The sequence below is a fragment of the Melospiza melodia genome, chromosome 7 (assembly GCF_035770615.1).
Source record: "Melospiza melodia melodia isolate bMelMel2 chromosome 7, bMelMel2.pri, whole genome shotgun sequence".
Lineage (NCBI taxonomy): Eukaryota > Metazoa > Chordata > Aves > Passeriformes > Passerellidae > Melospiza > Melospiza melodia.
The window spans coordinates 25,906,542-25,926,933 of NC_086200.1; the positions used below are offsets into that span (position 1 = coordinate 25,906,542).

Sequence of the window (20,392 nt, forward strand, 5' to 3'; positions counted from 1 at the left end):
CAGTTCCCACACTGGGGATGATCTCTTAACCATGCAAGGAGAAACCATAAAGGGAGTGATATTCCCAAAAAAACCCTACTAATTTCCTCAGTCAGACATCCATAGCCCTTGCAGTTCATACTGTATTTACCATCCTTATAATCCTATTTGTCATCATTTATGTGATAGAACAGCCTAACTGCTGCACAGGAACAGGCAGGGGTTATCCAGCATCACACACATGCACAGCAGAGGCCAAAACTGGACAGAGTTCCACAGGTGACCCTTCTGCCATCTTGAAAAGGCAAAAAGTAGATGAAAAGCTGAGAACTTGTTTTGCTTTAGTCTGAGTATTGGCCTGCACAAGTCATCTCTCATCCAATAGCCACTTCTGTCCCTAAGTATCTTCAACATTAACAGCAAACATGAGCAGCTCATGTGTTTGGTAGCAAAGCAAGGAAAGAACATAGGATCCTAAAATGATAAAATTATCATAGAGATTTCTCTGAAGTTGATTTTGGTTAGAGTATATCCATTCATTCCTAACATCTGCTGTCCCATGGATCTCTCCAGACTGAGCAACAACGACCGAAATCTGTTTTAGGTTTCCTGCTGAGCATCAATAATGAAGATTTGGCTGGTTACAGAATTACAGACTGTCTGTGCTGAAAGGGACCCAGAAGGATCGAGTCCGGCTCTTAAGTGAATGGCCCATATGAGGATCAAGCCCAGAACCTTGGTCTTATTAGCACCAAGCCAATAACCAGAAAAATGCTGCAATCTCTGAATCTGAACATGTTTGGCTATGAGCCCGTGAACGCCACAAGCAGTTCTTGTCCTTTCAGACAGACTGCACATCCCTGTGAAAGAGCTGAGTGAGGGAGTGACATCCTTCTAATGTTCATCAGATAAAAAGGATCTGCACGTATCTTTGTGTGAATGGAGATGAAAAACTGCACAATCAAAGCCCAAAAGTAACAAGGGGAGGAGGACTGCAATAAGACTGCAATAAAAGAAGAAACCAACAAAATCTATCAGTGGTTAAATAAGTAAGAAATTAGGAACAGCAGTTTCTGCACTCCTGCTGAGGGAGCTGGGAGCAAACACATCAAAGTTAAATGAGAAGACAAGTCACTGTGGATGTCATCTATGGCAACCAAACTCAACAGGGGCAGCTGGGACTACTCTTGTGTCTTATGTTTGTTGCACACACAGTCACAGTGTGCAGATAAAATGATTACTGCACTAAAGCAATATAATACTCGAAAGTTAATAGAACAATCAGGAAAACATTGTGGTGCACTAGAAGGATTTAAATATCTTTAACAGTATTTAGCTGGTTTGCTACATTTCATATTGGAATGCTGGAAAATGCTGTGCATGGGATATGGAATTATTTCTATGGTCAAGAAAATTTCTAGATGCAAAAAAGATGGTAAGGAGAAATTTACATGAAAGGATTTCAAAGACCATTCACTTAATTCTGCTTCCCGGGAATACTCTTTTACTGGGGGCATGGAAAAAATGAACGTGAGGTTAAATGGTTGTGTTCTTTCCCTGTAGTACAACAACTAAGAAATAGAATGAGGACAGAAACAGTTTAGAAATTAAGAGCTTTTTATCATGAGAACCTCATCCTGACACATCAAGACATATGTCACACAGCACCACCCCCAAAAGACATTTTAAGTGCAGATTTCCTTGTTTCATTTCCTTTTTGTGCATGGGTAGAGACATTTCTCATTCTTGAAGGGGAAAAAGTATTGGTTGATTTGATTCACTTTAAAATCTTGATTTCAGAGTGATAAACCAATCAAAATACAAGAGAACATAGGAAATTTTAAAATTGATACTCATACATAACTTTATGAGAGACATTTGAGAAATTTTTTTTTTTACATAAAATTAAATTCTGCAGTTTTCATTTTAATAAATAGACAAAACTGATGATTATGTGGCTTTCTTCTGCTAGAGTTTCCCTCTCTCTTTTTTTCCCCTATGGAAATATCACAGAAATATTGAGTGACTCACTAACTTATTAATGAAAGTTGTTTGAATTTTGATGGAATTTTTTTGAGACCATTGAGGGATTCTGTAATTGCCACAGAATTGTCCCTTTCTCTATCTCCATCCAGGGGGTACAAAGACACAGAATAAATATACTTTTCATTTGGCCTACTGAAGGTCATTTGGAATTAATTTTTCACTTGAAATACCTCACCTGGAGCACTACACCTACCTGTAGGGTCCTCAGCATCAGGAAGGACACAGATCTGTTGGAGCAAATGCAGAGGAGATGCTGCCAGGGCTGGAGCCCCTCTGCTCTGAGCCAGCCTGGCACAGCTGGGCCTGCTCACCTGGACAGGAGAAGGCTCCAGGGACACCTCAGAGCCCCTTTTGGGGCCTGAAGGGGCTCCAGGAGAGCTGCAGAGGGACTGGGGACAAGGCCTGCAGGGACAGGACACAGGGAATGGCTCCCACTGCCACAGGGCAGGGCTGGATGGGAGATTGGGAATCAGGAATTGTTCCCTGGCAGGGTGGGCAGGCCCTGGCACAGGGTGCCCAGAGCAGCTGTGGCTGCCCCTGGATCCAAGGCCAGGCTGGAGCACCCTGGGATAGCGAAATGCGTCCCCCCTATGGCAGGGGCTGGAACAAGATGGGCTTTAAGGTCCCTCCCAACCCAAACAATTATGGGATTCTGTGAATAGGACTATTGCCTTCATCACTTCATCATACACTAGGTGTTGTGGATATTTTTTATTTTTAGAGCTTTAAAGAGCTCCTGACCGTGGCTGATGAAACTGTAATAATGTAACAGAGTATATCAGACAGGGCAAAAGAAACCTCTTCAAGTTCAACAAGACTGAAAAATTCTTCCTCTGGAATCCCCACAGCACAGAGTCCACGAAGCTCCTTAATGTTCTCTGTCTGTTTTAGTGTGACCCCGTGCTGCCGAGACTGATCGAGGAGGGGGCAGCAAGCCGACTCTCGCTGCTCAGGCAGTGTTTCCTTGCAGTCCTCCACATGAAAGAGAACTTTCCCTGCCCCACACAGAGGAAAACAGGAAACATTTGAATGGCTGGGCTTGCATTGCAGAGGATGCAGACATACCTGACTATAACATAACCTCCTCAGGAGCATCTGCTGGGAACAGGGTGACTCCTAGGAGCCAATGGAGACACAAAGCACACTCTTCTGAAAGCTGCATCTCTTTCCAAGAAACTCTTCTAATGGAGAGCAGTATGCAGAGGTGATCCAGAGAGTCAAATCTATGTTGGAGGTGAGACTGACAAACCGTGAATATGGAAATTGTACTTAAACAGATAAATCAGAGACGACAGTACTGTATATGGCTCGTTAAAGTTCCCACAAGAAAAATAGGACAGATTTAGCCAAGTCCTAGGGTCCCAGGTGGTCCAGGAACTCCCCAGTTAATCACCTGCACAAGTGAGGCAATGAGCTGATTTGAAATTTGGTAATTGACTGAATACATTCTCAAAAATGCAATTCGGCAGTTGGCACAGGAGCTCTCCAGGTGGGAATTTCAGTGTGCCCTGAAACCCAGCTTCAGGCAGCTCCTGTTCATGGGGCAATCCCTGTACTTAACTGAGCCATCATCCTGGGGGCAGAATGTGGAGAATTCAGCCCCTCCTTCCTCAGGTGCCTGAGGGGGTTTGGCTGCAAAACTCAGCAAGGTGTATAGAGATAAAATGCCTGTGAATACTCCACACAAACTGTCCCTGCAGACGCAGAAATGGTCACGTAGGACAAATCTTTAGCAAATACACAGTCAGGAGGGGCTCAGAATGTCAAGATCTTAGCTAGTGATGGATCTGCACTTGTGTCACTGTGGGGAGAACCGTGGGCTCCACCACAAGTGTTCAGCAGAGCAGCAGTTCAGTCAACAGCTCCTGTTGCAATGATGCCATTCCCCACCAGAGCATTTCTTTATGTCAAGACCTCTAATATGGGTTTTTCCAAAAAAAAAACAACAACCCACAACCAAATCAAATATCCCCCTGGGAAAAAACAAAAAAAAAAACCAAAAAAAAAACAAAAAAAAAAAAAACAAAAACAAAAACAAAACAAAAAAAACCAAAACACAAACCAAAAACAAAAAAACCCGCCAAAAAACCCCCCAACAACCTGCTCCCCAAACCAACCCAAACCCACAAAACCTGAAATAACAATAACAAATACTCTATCCTTGTCCTTGACTATTCAACAGATACAGGAATACCCCAAGTGCAAGAATATAAAGGTCACACAATTTTGCAGATGTACATCTAAATCTAGAACACTGGGCACTGTTTCAGATAATATCTGCTGAGGTTTACAATAATTTAGGATGAGCTTTGTGGCCAGATTGTATCTTAGTATTTACTACCCTCTATCTAAAATCAACCCAGTCTTTCTGGTTTTGAACCTGCCTTTTCTGAATGGAAGCAGCTGTCTCTTGGTTCCCAGTGATAGTCCAGACAGAAAAGCTGTCTTGCTGCAGCTGGATTTTTTAGTGGATTGGATTTTTTTTGTGTGTGTGTAGTTTTCTTTCTGTTTGTTTGGTTTTGTTGTTGCTTTTTAGAGTCAGATATCACAAGAAATTTCTCAATTTCCCTCTCCTCAGGTGTATTGTGTATTTACAAGTGAAACGCAGGACATGCTAAGCAGAAACAGGGTGGAATTGTACCTGCTGTCAGTTTGTACTGTTCCTGGATACACCCGTGACTTGCCTTGTAATTCAGTAGATATTCAGCATTTTTTAAGAAAAAGGGACTGTTAGTAAACACCTCCCTTCCCAAGCAATAGCACATCAACATGCAACAGAGTAGTCAAAACAAACCAAATTTATCAGTATAAGTGATCACACGACTTTAAATGGCTGGGCAGGCCCTGGCACAGGGTGCCCAGAGCAGCTGTGGCTGCCCCTGGATCCCTGGCAGTGCCCAGGCCAGGCTGGGCAGGGCTGGGAGCAGCCTGGGACAGTGGGAGGTGCCTGGGATGGGATGGGCTTTAAGGTCCTTCCACCCAAACTATTCTGGAATTCTGTCAGGGTTACAAAAGCCAGGGAAAGAAATTACTTGTGTGGACCGTGTGGGGATGTCAAATACTGTTTCTGGTATTGAGCAAGTTTTCAGAATTTTGCACGGAATCCAGCTCATGGTGGGAGCTGCACACAGTGAACTTTAAATTCCAACCCACATTTTATCACATCCCAGAACAAACAAAAAAAAGTGTTTCAAACTTCAGGTTGATATAAAATAGCAAAACTCAGTTCAAAAATTAGGTAACTTTATTTGACACTTTTAGAAATTTTTTACAGTTTTAAACTAAAACAGACTAAAGGAAATTCCAGTGTTTTTTAAAAGCAAAACAGAAAGAAAAAACTAAACGCCTGCAATTTGACTAGCTGACCAATTTCAAGTTTGCTTTCTTTCATTGTATCTATATATGCCCGAATCGGGCTTCCTTATTCCACAGAAAATTAACTCTGCAGAAACCCTTGGGATATTTCCCATCTGTTTGTCTTAAGACTCTGCCATCCTTGTTAATTTTGAAATAGGTTTTTTCCATGTTACATCACAGAAGGAAAGTTAATCTACATCTGGTCTCTGGAAATCCTATGTAATACAATGTATTTACATATAAAAAAATGATATATATAATGATGTGCTGTGCAATTGGATAGAAGGCTGTAATTCAGCCAGAGGGAGGGCTGGTATCAAAACCATAAAGATCCATATAGACATAGGGTGGGAAAAGGCCACCCAGACTGAACTGAAAATCAGATGCATGTACTATGGTAAGACCTACAGTTTTGGAAAAACAGAAATGTTTGCCAAAAATGTTTTTTTACTACTTAGGAACAAACTTGCTTTTTCCCTTGGTTTTTGCAATGGCTCTCTCCTAGTGTCAGCACAGGAAGGGATCCATGAGGTGACACAGTCTCTTCTTTGTACTACTTGCAAACAATAACAGCAGAAAAAAATATCTTGGTACCATAGGTAGAAGATAGTTGTATCATAGACAAAAGTCACAGAATTACTGATTTATCTATCCTTGCAGATATCATGCAATATGCACAATTTTGCAAGTCATCAAGTAGTAGCCTGAGTTAGGGGAGAGGGACCCTCTTCCCATGGGGAATCACCAACCCCACAATCAGCTCCAGCTGGGGACTGATCCACACAGTGTGTGCACTGACAGACTGACTGACAGGTAAAGGACAGACAAGATAGGAACCAGGGACTTGGGGAATGACATTCATTGTATCAGCATCACTGACTACATCCTTACAGAGAACTAAATTCCTCATTCTTTATGTCCCATCTGCACTTCATTTCCATAGCTTGTGGGTTTGAAAATTTTTTTGCAGGAAAAATACTCCAAGTAAGTTTTCATACCAGTCTCCCACACTGGCCAACTTCCTTAGCTGTTCTTTTTATGGAGGGAGGGGGTGTTTTTTAATGTGGATTTTTTTCTAATTTTTTTTTTTTTAATGATTAAGGGGCCAAGCTGCATAGAAGATCTTACAACAGCAAAAACATGTATCACATTGGATTAAGAGAAAATCTTCCCTTCAGAACCTGAAATGAGCTTAAAGTTTATTCTTCATGCGTACATATGTAGAGGTAAACAGATGCATTTGCAAGTGCTAAATTTAACAATCTTCTAGGTTGCACTCTTCATATACTATCCTACATACTATTATTTTAACACCATTACAAAGTCTTTCCACAAAGACACCAGACATTTAAGGCTGATAATGTTATCTCCAAGAATCAACTTCCTCTCTAAAAGCAGCTACTGTCAAGCCTCCAAATGGGTCTTAACTTCTAAATCATCTTTATACTGCTTGAAATTTTTGCTTCCAGCTTCCCACCAATCCACATCCAAAGCATTTCTGATTTGGTTTTAGTGAAGTAACACTAGCAGGGGTCACAGGGAGCTCGTGGCTTGCTGGAAGTCTATCAGACCCCAGTTCCTCCAGCCTTGAAGGAACATGGTCAGCAATGAACAGAGCATCCATGGGCAGGGATGTAAATTCAGATTTTTCTTAGGTTTTGCTTTCCTGTGTTGCTAGGCTGAAAGTACCAGAGCTCACAGTTCCCATCAGTGGCTTTAGGACCGAGGTTTTGCGTGTTCAGCCCCGTGAGGAATGCAGCACGTGGCGCGGGCCCCAGGCTGAGCAGAGTGGTCAATTCCATTTCATGCCTTTCCTACAGCACCAGGAGTGCTCTGTGACACAGAGATTCCTTCTTGCTCTCCCACAACCAGCGCTGGCTGTGGGGCTCTCAATGGGAGTCAAAAGGTTGGAGGAGACAAGTGGCAAAGCATGAGCTGAAGACACACTGGTGACATGCTCAGCACAGCACTCCCTGGCCATCAGAGCAGCCAGCCTGCTTCCCACACAGGCCTCCTGCCAGCTCAGGGCCTGCTGTAACATCTCTGAGAAACATTTTTTGTAGTCTCCACTACTGAATATGAAAAAAGTAGATTATGATCCAAACCAAATTAAACTGTGCCACTATAGGTTGTTTTTTACTTTGTCAAACTAAACCTGAACCACTACTTTGAAGTTTTTCTTCAACATAAATCAGAACAACTTCAGTCAGAGCAGAACAATAAAATTCTCTTCTGGTTCCTTGCTGGGGAATGTATGTGAAGGACCGTGCTCCTCCTCAAACAGCGCCAGCTCCCCACCATCCCAGTGCTCAAGGCTTGGATCCACAGTGGAGAAGGGGCAGGTTTATGGCAATTTCTTGACTACAGACATATGTTTCAGAAGAGCTATTTCTATCCATTCCAAACCTCTGGCTCAAGGAAGAAGTTAGTGTATTGAAAACATCAGACAGGACTCTTGTGTGCAGCCCTCCCCCAGGGTCAGGCTCTGGGAACCCTCGCTGCATTACAGGGTGTTGCTGCTCATGCCAAGTGCCACATTCTCAGGGCTGGAGATGTTCCAGCAGCTCTTGACTATGAGGTGTTGGCTACTGCAGGGCTCCTGCCAGCCCACACCATCAATTTTTTTAGGCATTAGGATAGAACCTTAGAATCACAAAATGGTTTGGGTTGGAAGGGACCTTTAAGATCATCTCATTCCAGCCCCTGTCACGGGCAGGGATGCCATCCACTAGATTCAGTTTGCTCAGGGCTACATCCAACCTAGCTTTGAACTTCCAGGGATGGGGCAGAAGATGGTTATGAGCTGGTTTACTTTGAAAGCGTGTCTCTGCATATTTTCAGCTGACCAATATTTACATGAAACACTCAAAGTCAGTTCACAACATACAATGCATGACTGTCAGCAGGAAGCAGTTCTTCAGGAAAAAAAAATCTAGCTAGCACATCATCTCAGAATTTTTCAGAGACAAACACCTGGATGAAGTTTGCCATCTGGAGCTAAACTTGCATGCTGACATGCAGAAAAATGTTATGGGAAAATTGGATAAAACTGTAACGCCACCTTCACCTAAGGAAGGTAGCTCCAAATAATTGCAGCAGCCTGTGCACCTGTAACCCCTGGCTGCTGGACTCACCAACAGCTTCTGGCAAACAGAACCAAGCCTGAGCCCCTCCATTACATGAAGTTAAGTCCTCTGCTAGTTCCTGAAATTATAGATTATTGTGTACAGTACACTAGTTCCCAATTCAAGAAAATCCAAATTAAACACATTATTCATCACCTATCACTAATCTACAGATCGCAAAATGCCATCTTTATTCCACATAATCTGAATATTTAACTGCAAAACTGGAAAAGGTGGAACCCTCACAGAAGAGCACATCATTGACAGAGATGATAGAGAGGATCAGTGAAAAGAAAATTCTTTTATGCCACTGGCCAAAGGAAGCTTCTGGTAGCACACAAAGCTGTCTTGTTCTGAAAATGTTCCAGGCTGTCAGAAGCAATTCAACAAATTAAACATAAGACAAAAAAGACTAAAATTGATGGGCTTTCCAGAAGATTTATCACTTTTAAGTAGCAGAAAATGCAGTATTTGTCTCCCAAGACCTGAACTGTCTATCACAGTTGGTACAGAACACCCTGACAGCATTCATGAATATAAGCTGAGTACTCTGGGATGAAGTTCATGCTATAACTTCATTAAAACCAGGAATCCTGACCCTCAGACTGTATCTCAACAGGGAGGACAGGGTTTGGTGGCTGGCCACAACTGCCAGCAGCATGAAATGGCTCTGGTTGGCGTGGTTCAGTTCTCTCCTGGCAGAACTAAGGGAGCTCATGCCCTGGGCACTGCCCTGTCCTGCTGAGCCCCTCCCCTGTCAGCCACTCCTGGATTTTTCCTACTGCCAGCACCAAAATTTCCTTATTAAGTCTATTAATTCTAATGTCATCCCTACTTGACAAACTGTTTTCCCAATTTGCAGCAGCCTTTCAGATTTTTGGGTATTTATCATGCCCTTAGATCTCTTTGTAGTAAACTCTTCCACTGCCTTTCTTGTTCAGTGTCTCCTCATGCTTTCTGACTAATCTTCAGGTTTTTTCCTTTTCTCCACCCTACCCAGCACCACTGGCAAAAACCTAAACTGAAAAGCTCAGTGCAGCTCTGTTCTTCATGTCTTGCCCCAGCTAGGAAACCACATGAAAGATTAGAATACCTAAAGATTAATTGTTCCTTGTTGATGATGTTTTCTGGACCACTGAAAATAGTTCCTGTCCTCATTTGCCTGAAGACACAGACCTACATTCTTTTTAAAATATCAGAGATAATACTTGTCATGGAAAAAAGCACCATCTCTGCAGGCTTTGGATGTGCATTTGGATCTACTGGTATGTCTGTATTTCACATTTGTGTCAATGTGCTATGTGCAAGTGTTGATAATCATTAGTAGTATACACTGCTGCTTGGCCAGCATACTCAGCCTTCAGTACACTACAAATAACACACCAAATGATGAAAGCATGTACAAAACACTCTGGTTTGTTCATGGACAGTCAATGAAGCTGCTGTTAAAAAGAAGCATCATGGGCTTTACATCAACACACACACAGCCACGGGGCTGAAGACAAGAACAAAAGCACTGGATCCTGCACTAAAACAGCGCACACGAGCTTTGACTTCAAGGCAACACTGTTCTCAAACATCCAGTATTGGCTTTTTTAAAGAGCTGCAGGTAAATTCACAGCATGTCCCCGAGGCAGATAAATTCATTAATGACTGCAGCATTCATTAATGTCAGCACCACTTTCCAGCACACTCAGAAGTCAACAGGCACTACCATGGCAGTCATGATCTGTTCCCAGCTGGAACAATGCAGCAGGAAGGCAAAAATCAAAGCTGAAACACTGAAATGTGCATGGCTGAAGAATAGTCAAGACACTCTTAACAAGAGCCATACTGAAGGGTACTGTAAGGAAAGAGCATCATCCTCCGAAGGAAAAGCTTGATCAATTATCCAAGACCATGGAAAATGTTCAAGAAATATGGAAACAGTTTTCTAAATGAAGTTTTCTATGAAGTATGTTAATAAATCTTTTGGAAAATAGGCTGTGCAGCAGATTTTCTGTTGTCTGGATCTGTCCAAGTTTAGAGAAAACGTTTAATATTTTCACAAGTGTAATTCTTACATATGTGGATGCACTTTTATTTTAGTGCCACTGGTAAACATAAAATATATTTTCAAATCTATTCTTTTGTTTCTTTTTTATATATTTCATTTAAAATGCTCTTCATTTCTGACAAGAAAAGTAAAATCCGCAAAATTCAAAGAGAGTTTGAGATACTTTTCTCTTGTCATCCTCAGTAAAGTCTTTCACATTCCACTCTACCTTCAGCTGCATTTGGGCAATCCTTCAGCAGGGAACAGACCAAAACAAACACCTGAGGAAGGAATCTGACCCTCATTACGTGGTGCAAAGAGTCAAATTTTCTCAGATGGATTTTTGTTTTAGTGGTGTTGATTGTTACTGGGGTTTTTCTGTTTGTTTGGATTTATTTTTTTTTTCTGACTAAAAGAAGTGCTTCCCCTGAACAAATACAAGTTCTCAGGAACAGAACCCTTACTGAATTTTTAGACAGATGAGGCTTAGTATGTGAAAGACATAAACAAAAAGCCTATAAACATTATTTTTAACATTAATATTACTTTAATTACTTTAAATATTAAAACTCAAGTTTGGTGTGGAATGTGTATCGGAAATCATCAAATAAAATCAGAGTCAGTCACATTGAACTGATAGGCATATTTTCCTATACAACATTAAGTTTTAAATTAAGCTGGACAGGGAGCTTTTTTAAAGATAAAAAAATACAGCCTTTTGTTTGATGGAAGGGATTGATCTGCCCTAAGGATCAGGGTCCAAACAGTCACAGCCAAACTGGAGCACCAGGGTCACCTGATTTGTACAGTACTGAGATAGTCAAAGTCTGTAAATTGTTACCACTTCACATGCTTTAACTGGAGGTACTGCACTGAGAAGAAATTGGGATTTTTTTTCCTGCATTCTTTGTTGTTTGGGAGAGAAAAAATTACACGTAAAAATAGATGGGAATTCCTCAAAACCTGAGGTGAAGCAGAAAGTCCAGAATACAACTGTGAAATGCCTAGTTCAGTGTGACCAGTTCTTCTGTTTTAACTGAGCTATGAACAATCTGAAATAAACTGTTTCCTAACCACACAGGAGAACAAATGTGAAAGTACACTTTCAAGTAGATGATAATACCTAATGCTTGGTCATCAGAAAGCTACTGGCTTTAAATATGTAGAAAGCTACTCCAAACAACATTCTGACTAAGAGATGATCAAGGCAAAAACCAATAGAACTTTGAGTCAGTCTCCAACTTACCTTGCTATTTGTCAATCTCTTATTTAAACACAAGATTGCTCTCTTAATTTAATAACCATACTTACACAAAGACTTAAGGCATAATCCAGCTAATTGAAGTAAAATGTTTCTGTTGCTTTTTATTAGTAATAACTGCTTCAGGTTACTGCTGGCCAAAGTAAGGGTCCATTGAAGAGAAGACTGAAAAGCAGATTGCTTTAGTACTATCTTCCATTAGGGCAATTTGTAAATGAAACATTGTGTTGGCCATTGGACCCAGGGAGCCTTCCAAGAAACTTCATTAATCATCCTATCAGACAAGGTTCAAAGCTTTAAGCAGAAGCTGGTAAAACTCTGAAGCCAGAGTGTGGTTTTAGAGAAAGCTGCTCAATTCTAGAGAAACAATGTCCACAAAAGCTTTCATCCAAAAAGCCCAGGGCAAAATTTTGGAAGATCTAGCCAAAAAGACAATGGCTGATATTTAACTGACATTCTTAAAAAGAGAGCCCTTCAAGTCCAACTCAACATGCCAAGTGGAGACTCTCAATTCAACAGCAATGCCTCTGATTGCATCACTGCAACAATACTTTTGTGAATTACATTTTGGGCTCCCAAATACTTGAGAGTATTTCTTCCACACAATCTGGAATCATATCCAAGGATCCTATAATACTTCAATTTTCTATTTCAGTTTTTGTGTGAAGTGTTTGAGGCTTTCTGGAATTGCAACATAAGTGCAGAACAGACTCCTCTGATAAAGCCAAATGTACTTAGATGGAACAAGTAATACACAAATCCCATCATCTTTCTATGTACAAAAGCTGATGCATGAAAGACTCAATCATGTTATACAGGAAAACAAACAATTTCAGGAATATGAAGTAAGACCAGCTGCACTCCAAAATTTTTAAATTCACAAATTCCTTCACAATGTAGCAAGAATGACAAAATAATGAGTGAGCTCCCAGGTTCATTCCAGAACCTGACAGACTATGCTTTGGCTGTTCTTGGGACAAACACAAAACATGACTTAGGCAGTTGGTAAGTTACTGAGCAGCAAGTAGCTTTTAAATCACACCTGTCTCTAGCACCATATGTGCTCTGTTGGGAATGAAAAATCAGACTATTTTCCTCAGAATCAGAAATCGCAATTATATTCCTTGAATGAAGAACAAATAGAAGCTCAAAGCCCCAAACGTAAGAACATTTGCGCTTTAACATTTTCCCAATGAAAATGCTGCCTGTTAAGCTTAGTATAGTGCTACTACCTAATTTTTTTTTCACCTATTTGGCTTATATTTTATTTCTAAACATTCCTAATATGCATTTGTTTCCAGGCATTATTCTGTGACCAACCCTGTTTATTATCAGAGCCCTTAGAGTTCATATGAATGCCTAGAAAGCTTCCTGGAGCTCTACTCACCCTGCCTTTTAAACTAGACTAGTAGCTCAGGTTCCTAGAAGTAAAAACAAAGACAAAAATTTAAGAGATGCATTTAATGCATCATGGTAGCATAAAGCCTTTAGGAGTAATGGTAATTTACCCATTTTCTGCATTTCCTGAATGTCAGTTTATAATAATGCATTCCCTTATATCAATGGCTTTGACAAGTCAGGAGAAGTAAAGTAAATGGTGACAATAGGGAAAGTGCCCAAAAAAAAAAAAAAAAAAAAAAAAAAAAAAAAAAAAACCAAACCAAACAACCAGACCATATTTATCTCAAGTAAGCATTGCAGCAGACTTGTTCAATGCTTTTCCTCCATGTTAACCTACATCATGGTGAAGCAGTGAAACAGCCATACAAGCACAGAGTAAATAAAGACTCTTGATGCCACCCTGCTCTAATGCAAAGGGAACAAATGGTCAAAGGCATTCACTAACAGCGATCATTGAAACCCACACATCAGAACTCCTGGAGAGCACCATATTTCAGAAAGGTGTTTTAAGTATATAGCTGTACCAAAGCTGGAGACAGAACATTCCTTGTTGGATTTGATGATCAGACTCCTAGTGAGGTTCCTCAATGAAAGCAAACCCTACTAAACCAGTCCTAAATACATACTGGTTTTATGTATGTTTGTGAGGGAAAGTTAAGGAGTTCTTATCACATCACTTATTCCAACTGGTTTTGTTCTGCATTTAGGCATTTGCTTTCAAGGTCATCCTTATTCCGAGCAGTTGGTTCCTCACTGTGGGCCACAGAGATTTCTGGCTGCTCTGTCTTTGTGCTGGTATCAGCCAGCTCCTCTTCAGCCGAGGCGGAGCCGTGCAGCTCCTCCGCGTGGAGGGTGGGGTTGGTCATTTGCTCTGTGTCTTGCTGAGGGGCTGGCACACTGCTGTCTTTGGGAAGCTGAGGGCAGTTGACAGGAGCTATAACCACAGGAGGCTGAGGTAGGTCTTTCTGTAAATGGAAGATCACAGTCAAAATGATGAAAAACAAGAACTATTGTGTCCTGTTATCCAAGGTAATGGTCATACAAGAGGAAGATTAAAGGTCCATCAACTCTGTTATCATTCTCCAGCAGTGGACAGATGCATACATTAACCTTTCTTTGTGTTTTATAGGACACCAGGAGAATTTTTCCTTCCAGAAAAGTGTTTGCTTTCTGAGTGACTGCTCCTCACCAGTTTCAGACGTGCTCTGCTGATAAGGCAGCAACAGGCACTTGGTCCTTGGCCACTATCCAGTTCTGCCCATCTTTACTATCACTGTACAAGAACTGACAACTTTTACATAACATTTCAGATGATCTCCAACAATTAAATTAATTTCTCTAGTGCAAGCTTGTGAAAGTTATCACAAATAGTTGAGTAATAAAATAAAACTCACTGGGGGAACCTCCAGCTTCATAGATTTGGCCTTCTAGTAAGTATTCAAAAACTAAAATAATGCATGATAGAAATTATTCCTTTTTGAATCAAGTTAATTTCACTTGCAGCACAGTGAAACAAAGGGATAATTTACAATACTGAACTACATTTCCACCTTCATAAACAATATGCTATGAAAAAATAGAAGAAAGCATTTTAAGGGTATATTTTATATAGTACTAAACCCCACATTTTATATAATATTATCATCTTTTACTACTACTGATACTTTCAAGAGAGATCAAATGAGTAACATTTTAGCAGAATCAAGGATGGACAAGGTTACTTTACTTTTCACTACTCTGATTTAAGAGGCCACAAACACTGCAAAAACCAGAAAACCTTACTGAGGCAAAAAAAAAAAAATATTTAAAAAAGCAAACAACCAAGCAAAACCAAAATCTTTGTGTTTGTGTGATAATACTGCAATATTTTACTCAACTTTAATTCTAGTTAGGTTTTTATAATATTAGCATTTCCTGAAGACACTCATATCAAACTGGTATTCACCGCAAAGCCGCTGCCCGTCCAGAACATGGCAAGCTCCCTTCTCCAGAGGGCCACCACCAAGCTGGTGAGGAGAGTGCAGGGCACCAGGTAGAGGAGAGCAGGCTGGCCCATCTGCATCAGTGCCAAGGCAACAAAGGTCACAAGAAGGCCTATGCCATATGCTGGAAGAAAACAAACCCAGCAAAACACAGTTATTCAGATATAGCTTTGCTCAAGCACAACGAAATAATTGGCTAAAGGAGCATTCTCACTGGAATTTTTTTAAGCAATATGTACATCTCCAGAAGTTTTTCAGGCCTCTTTAGCATTATTTACACCATGTAAACATAGAATACTACAGTTTTTCTATTGATAACATGTGAAAGTAGTGTGATTGGCCTAGTGCATATTGTACAATTAAATAATTACCTTAAGCAAAATAAATACATGAAATATTGTGCATTATATTTATGAACTCAGCAGATACAGACAAATATTTTGACCATTATAATGTGCTTCTTGTTTGGGTTGGCTTTAGCTGTTTCTTCCTATCCTGCCAGACAGCTAAAAAAAAGAAGCCAGCCTGGTCTAGGTTTTATGTTTTTATTACTTTCTATTTAATTTCTGCACAAATGTGGCAAAATTTATTTAGTAGAACAGAAGTAGCTTGGATCTCATAATGTAATTATTTTTAATTACATTTTCCAGACAATGAACTTAATCTAACATTTTCTTCAGATCCAGATTCCAGATTTTTCTTCAGAAAGTTCAAGAAAAACATTGAGGGGCTGTCCAGAGAAGAGAACAGAGCTGGGGAAGGGTCTGAGAGGAGCAGCTGAGGGAGCTGGGAAAGGAGCTCAGCCTGGAGAAAAGGAGGCTCAGGGGGATCTCCTCACTCTCCACAACCCCAACATGAGGGGGCAGCCAGGTGGGCTCCCAGGGAACAAGGGACAGGAGGAGAGGAAATGGCCTCAAGTTCTGCCAGGGGAGGTTTAGATTGGATATTAGGCAGAGCTTCCTCCCCAAAAAGGTTTTCCAGTCCTGGCACAGCTGCCCAGAGCAGTGATGGAATACCTATCTCTGCAGGGATTTAAAAGATGTATGGATTTTGCATCTGGGGATACGGTTAGAGGTGGGCTTGGCAGTCCTGGGGGCTTGGCTGGACTTGATGATCTCAGAGGGCTGTGATTGGAATAATCAATAACTTTTTACAGCTGTTGAGAATGTTATTTTGGGCAGAGGCATATTCTGTTATTATCGAGAGTTCCGTATATATAATTATTACCTATTGTTTCTTATAATGATTGAAGTGCATTGCCTCACACCTGTAGGAAAAGCCTCTCTGTCCTCTCTGCAGTCTCCCATTAGGCAGCTGTGGGAAGCAACAGAATCTCCTCTTTGCCTTCTCTTCTTTTTACAACCCTGTGCTCCAGTCTTCATCCATCCTGACAGTCTCCACTGGATTTACTCCAGCATGTCAATGTTTGTCTGGCACCAGGGATCCTGCTCAACTCAGTCGTAAGTGACAAATTTTGAGGAAATAATCACTCCTCTCATAACTGCTGACTACATCTTGCTAACTCAGCCCTGTATGTGGCTCATTCTCATGGCTGCAATAGCACACTGCTGCCTCTTTAGCAATAAAACATTTTCCGATTTCTGCAAACATATTTTTAAAGTACCAGATAAGACAACAATTTTGTTTTACTATATATGAGACAATGATTTGGAACATCAATAAAAGCATCTCTCTACCCCTGCTAGAAGTGTCCATGAACCTAGATATTTTTCCAAAATAATTTCTAAAGAAGTTTTTAATGACAATTTCTCATAACATTCACTGCAAGCATTCGAAGTCTTTGCTAGCAAAAGTACATTGTAAGAAAGACAACAGGAATCTGTCAGATCCTGTTCATCAGTAGTATTTATGTTCATGGCACATACTTCCATGGATTTTACAAACTAAAGAAAACTTATCTAGAGGTGTTATAGTCATAATAATAAAATTCCCTAAATCATAGGTTATGGATTTTAAGAACACACAAGAAATTAAGAACAAAGTCAAAGGATGATATCCCTGAACCTGAATTCTCATGCACAATAAACTCAAAGATTCATAAATCAAGAAACCACGATGAGTAGCTGAGTATATGTAAAAATAGTGTAATTACAAGGGGTACATTGAGACCCTTGGCAGCCCTTACGTAAGGCAGGCAAAACAGCTCAGAAAAGCAACATCAGCTAGTTTGGTGATGGAAGATCTAGCCTTGAAAGCACTTTGCTAAATGTTTCTGTTTAATAATAAAAGGAGGAACAGGATAAAGCCCCCAAATATGCCATGCAAGACTGATGACATGCTTTTAGAGGGAGCCACTCCTGTAGGTCTTGCTCAGGTGGCACTGTGGTACATACCTATTGTGCAGGCTACGAAATAGACTCTGGATGACTGCACCTGAATATCAAACCTATGGCAATAGGCTACCAGTAAGCCTAGGAAAAGAAAGAACAGTTACAATATGCTTTCAACCTAGTCACACACTTAATAATAAAAATAAAGCCATCAAACCAGCTAGGAACTTGCAAGAACTTTTTTTCCCAAAAAACTTTCTTGGCACCCTGTGTATAAGCACCATGACAACATATCCAGGAGGCTGCACAATTTACAAACCAGTTATCTGATGGTACAAGCCCCATGTATTGGAAGCACTCCAAAAGTAAAATACACAGCTACAAACATGCAGATCATAGATAAAAATGTCATCTCACCCCTACTAAACATTTGCAAAAATACAGTGTTGACAACAAGAGCAAGAGTAAGTTCAGCCCTTCGAGCTGGTACTGAAGACAGTAGAATTTTATAGTTAATGACTATGCCTGCTTCAGGTTGGGGGGAGGATGGGAGACTAATGGGCATAACAGAGTTCATATTTCCCAAAACACAAGAAAGTAAACAAATTATTTTGCAGAAGAAATCTGAAAGCCAGAAGGCACATAATTCTTTCATCTGCAGTGATGCCAGGGATAGTTCTACATACAATCTAAAATCAAATTTGGGATAAAGTGTGGCAGAAATACTGGGTGCAGTATGACTAACAGTTAGGAAGTTTTGAGTGGTCAGGCATCTGCACTTAACCCATGTGCAAGTGGACAAATAATTTCCTCTATCACCACACTATCAAATATGCTTTATAGTATAGAATCAGCTGCTAAATCTAGTCCTGCAATTTCTCTACATTTCTTGACATCACTGCATGAGAAAGTGAACCATGAGATTAATGTGCATTTTTCTTGTTGAAAAAGTGAATAGTGCACAAAAAACCCCTATACTTGAAAATTTATCAGGTTTATAGTAGTCAAATCAAACCCACCACTTGAAGCAGGAGTACAAGAAGAATAAACTAATATCACAATGCAACATGTAAAATTTTTAACATGCTAAATACCTGGAACTAAAATGTCTCCAAATCCTAGGAGAGAAAAAGGCCTGTCACATAGAGCCAATGGTGAGGAATTCAGTCGTGGAACCTTCAGGACCATTGGGAGCTTGGAATGAGAGAGACACATATCTGATGAAAAGCACAGTGACACTACCTACCAGAACTTGTTCCTGTTGTACTCAAAGTGCAAGTTTCAAATACATCAAACGGATCTTTTTATACATTCATTACATACAATATTACTGACAACTAACAAAATGCATTTAAGATGGGAGCAATGAAATACTTTCTAAATACTAAGTTAACTTCAAAGTTTTCACATACAATTGGGTGTCAACTCTGCTTTAGCTGCAGGTATGTACAAAATTTAGGTAAGCTGCTACATGCATAGGAAATAATTCATATAGTTCATTCACCTGGGTGCAATAAAAGTCTCAGAAGATCAAGACATGAATAATTTTAAAAAGTCATTTTTCAAATCACTTTAAAGACTCTTCCCTGTGTTCCTATTTATTACATAAATTGCAATGTGAGGCACAGTATGCAATGGTTCATTGCAAACCTGTATTTTCTTTATTACAATACATTAAAGAAACTTTTTTTTTCTTATATTAGTGCCAAAATAATTTTATATACTTAAACTTTCATGACTTTCATGACATAATGTTGAATCCAAAGGGGTACTAAAGGGGTACAGGAGAGAAGAACAAAAGAAGTCAAAGAAATTAGTATGGACTGTATGGATTGATCCACATCCTGCAACAAGTATTTTCTTTGCTACTTTCCCACATGACACTATTACATTCATTGCTGAAATAGATCAAATTAATCCTTAAATTAACATAACTAAGTTTTCCTACTGATTAGTTTTTTTTTTTTTTGTTTTGTTCACTATATCTCACTATCTCCTACATCTCACATACTTTCCTCCCTGAGTCAGCCACATCTTGTAAGGTGTTCATGCAATTGGCTGCTGTCCAACGGTGAAAACCCACTGAACACTGACTTCTGTTTTCTTCTGTCTCCAATTTGTGTTTCTCTCTTTTACCTACAGCCTCAGCTTTTCATAAAGCAAATGTCAAAAAAGGGAAGGAGGGAGAAGAGACAGACTGATTATATGTTTAATCTCTTTAGGAAAAGATGCTCATGCTTAATTAGCAACAAGTTAATATTTACAGATGTGGTCATGTTTGTGTGAAGCTGAGCTAACCAGCTTTCTTATATTGAAACCCTGTCAAAAAAGATAAAGGAAAACCAAAGCTGGTGTGATGAACCACTATAAGTCTGCTTTGCCCCTCCAGAATTAACATTCAGGAGCACTTCTTCCCATATTAAGTTCTTTTCAGACTGACATCTTCATTTCAGCCTTGTGGTCTTGAATTTTAGAGAAGTTAAAAGTGTAATAGTTGAAAGCTAGTGCCAGATTGTCAGACAACATGCAGTACCTTTTCATGAGTGGCAGAATCAGATGGGCCTGCAGCCACCTCCACCATTATACTCTCCCCAGTCTAAAGAAAAAATGGGAAAATTGTAAATCAGCACTTCATTCAGCAGCTCTGGGATCATTTAGGAACACACAGAGAAACAAGTCATTACACTTTGCTCTGTGGGCAGCAGGCAATAGAGAAGCACCTTACTTACCTTTGTTAGAAAAGGTGTGATAAATACAAAGAATACATCGTACACAAAAAGAACCAGGAGGAGTAAGGTACAACCCTGAAGGAAGAGACAAGATATTTGGTATTTACATACAATGCATTAGCAAACAGCAAAGAATTAATAATTAGAAGGCTATTAAAAGAAAAAGCTTGCAAAGACTAAAAAAAG

The 20,392-nt window shown here is 40.1% G+C and overlaps 1 protein-coding gene across 3 annotated transcripts in view; it reads right to left on the reverse strand.

The window, feature by feature from the left end:
- Positions 1-5,251: 5,251 nt before the first annotated feature.
- SPPL2B (signal peptide peptidase like 2B) overlaps positions 5,252-20,392 on the reverse strand; it is a 31,124-nt gene continuing 15,983 nt past the window's right edge. For 2 of the 3 annotated variants that reach the window (XM_063160766.1, XM_063160765.1), the window contains exons 10-15: positions 20,207-20,281; positions 20,011-20,073; positions 18,572-18,671; positions 17,541-17,618; positions 15,150-15,310; positions 5,252-14,169 (exon numbers count right to left, since the gene is read on the reverse strand). In XM_063160766.1, coding sequence (XP_063016836.1) covers positions 13,882-14,169; positions 15,150-15,310; positions 17,541-17,618; positions 18,572-18,671; positions 20,011-20,073; positions 20,207-20,281 — 765 coding nt within the window. In that variant the 3' untranslated portion in view covers positions 5,252-13,881. Of the gene's footprint in view, positions 14,170-15,081; positions 15,311-17,540; positions 17,619-18,571; positions 18,672-20,010; positions 20,074-20,206; positions 20,282-20,392 lie in introns of all 3 variants that reach the window. The other variant, XM_063160767.1, reaches the window with a different exon arrangement.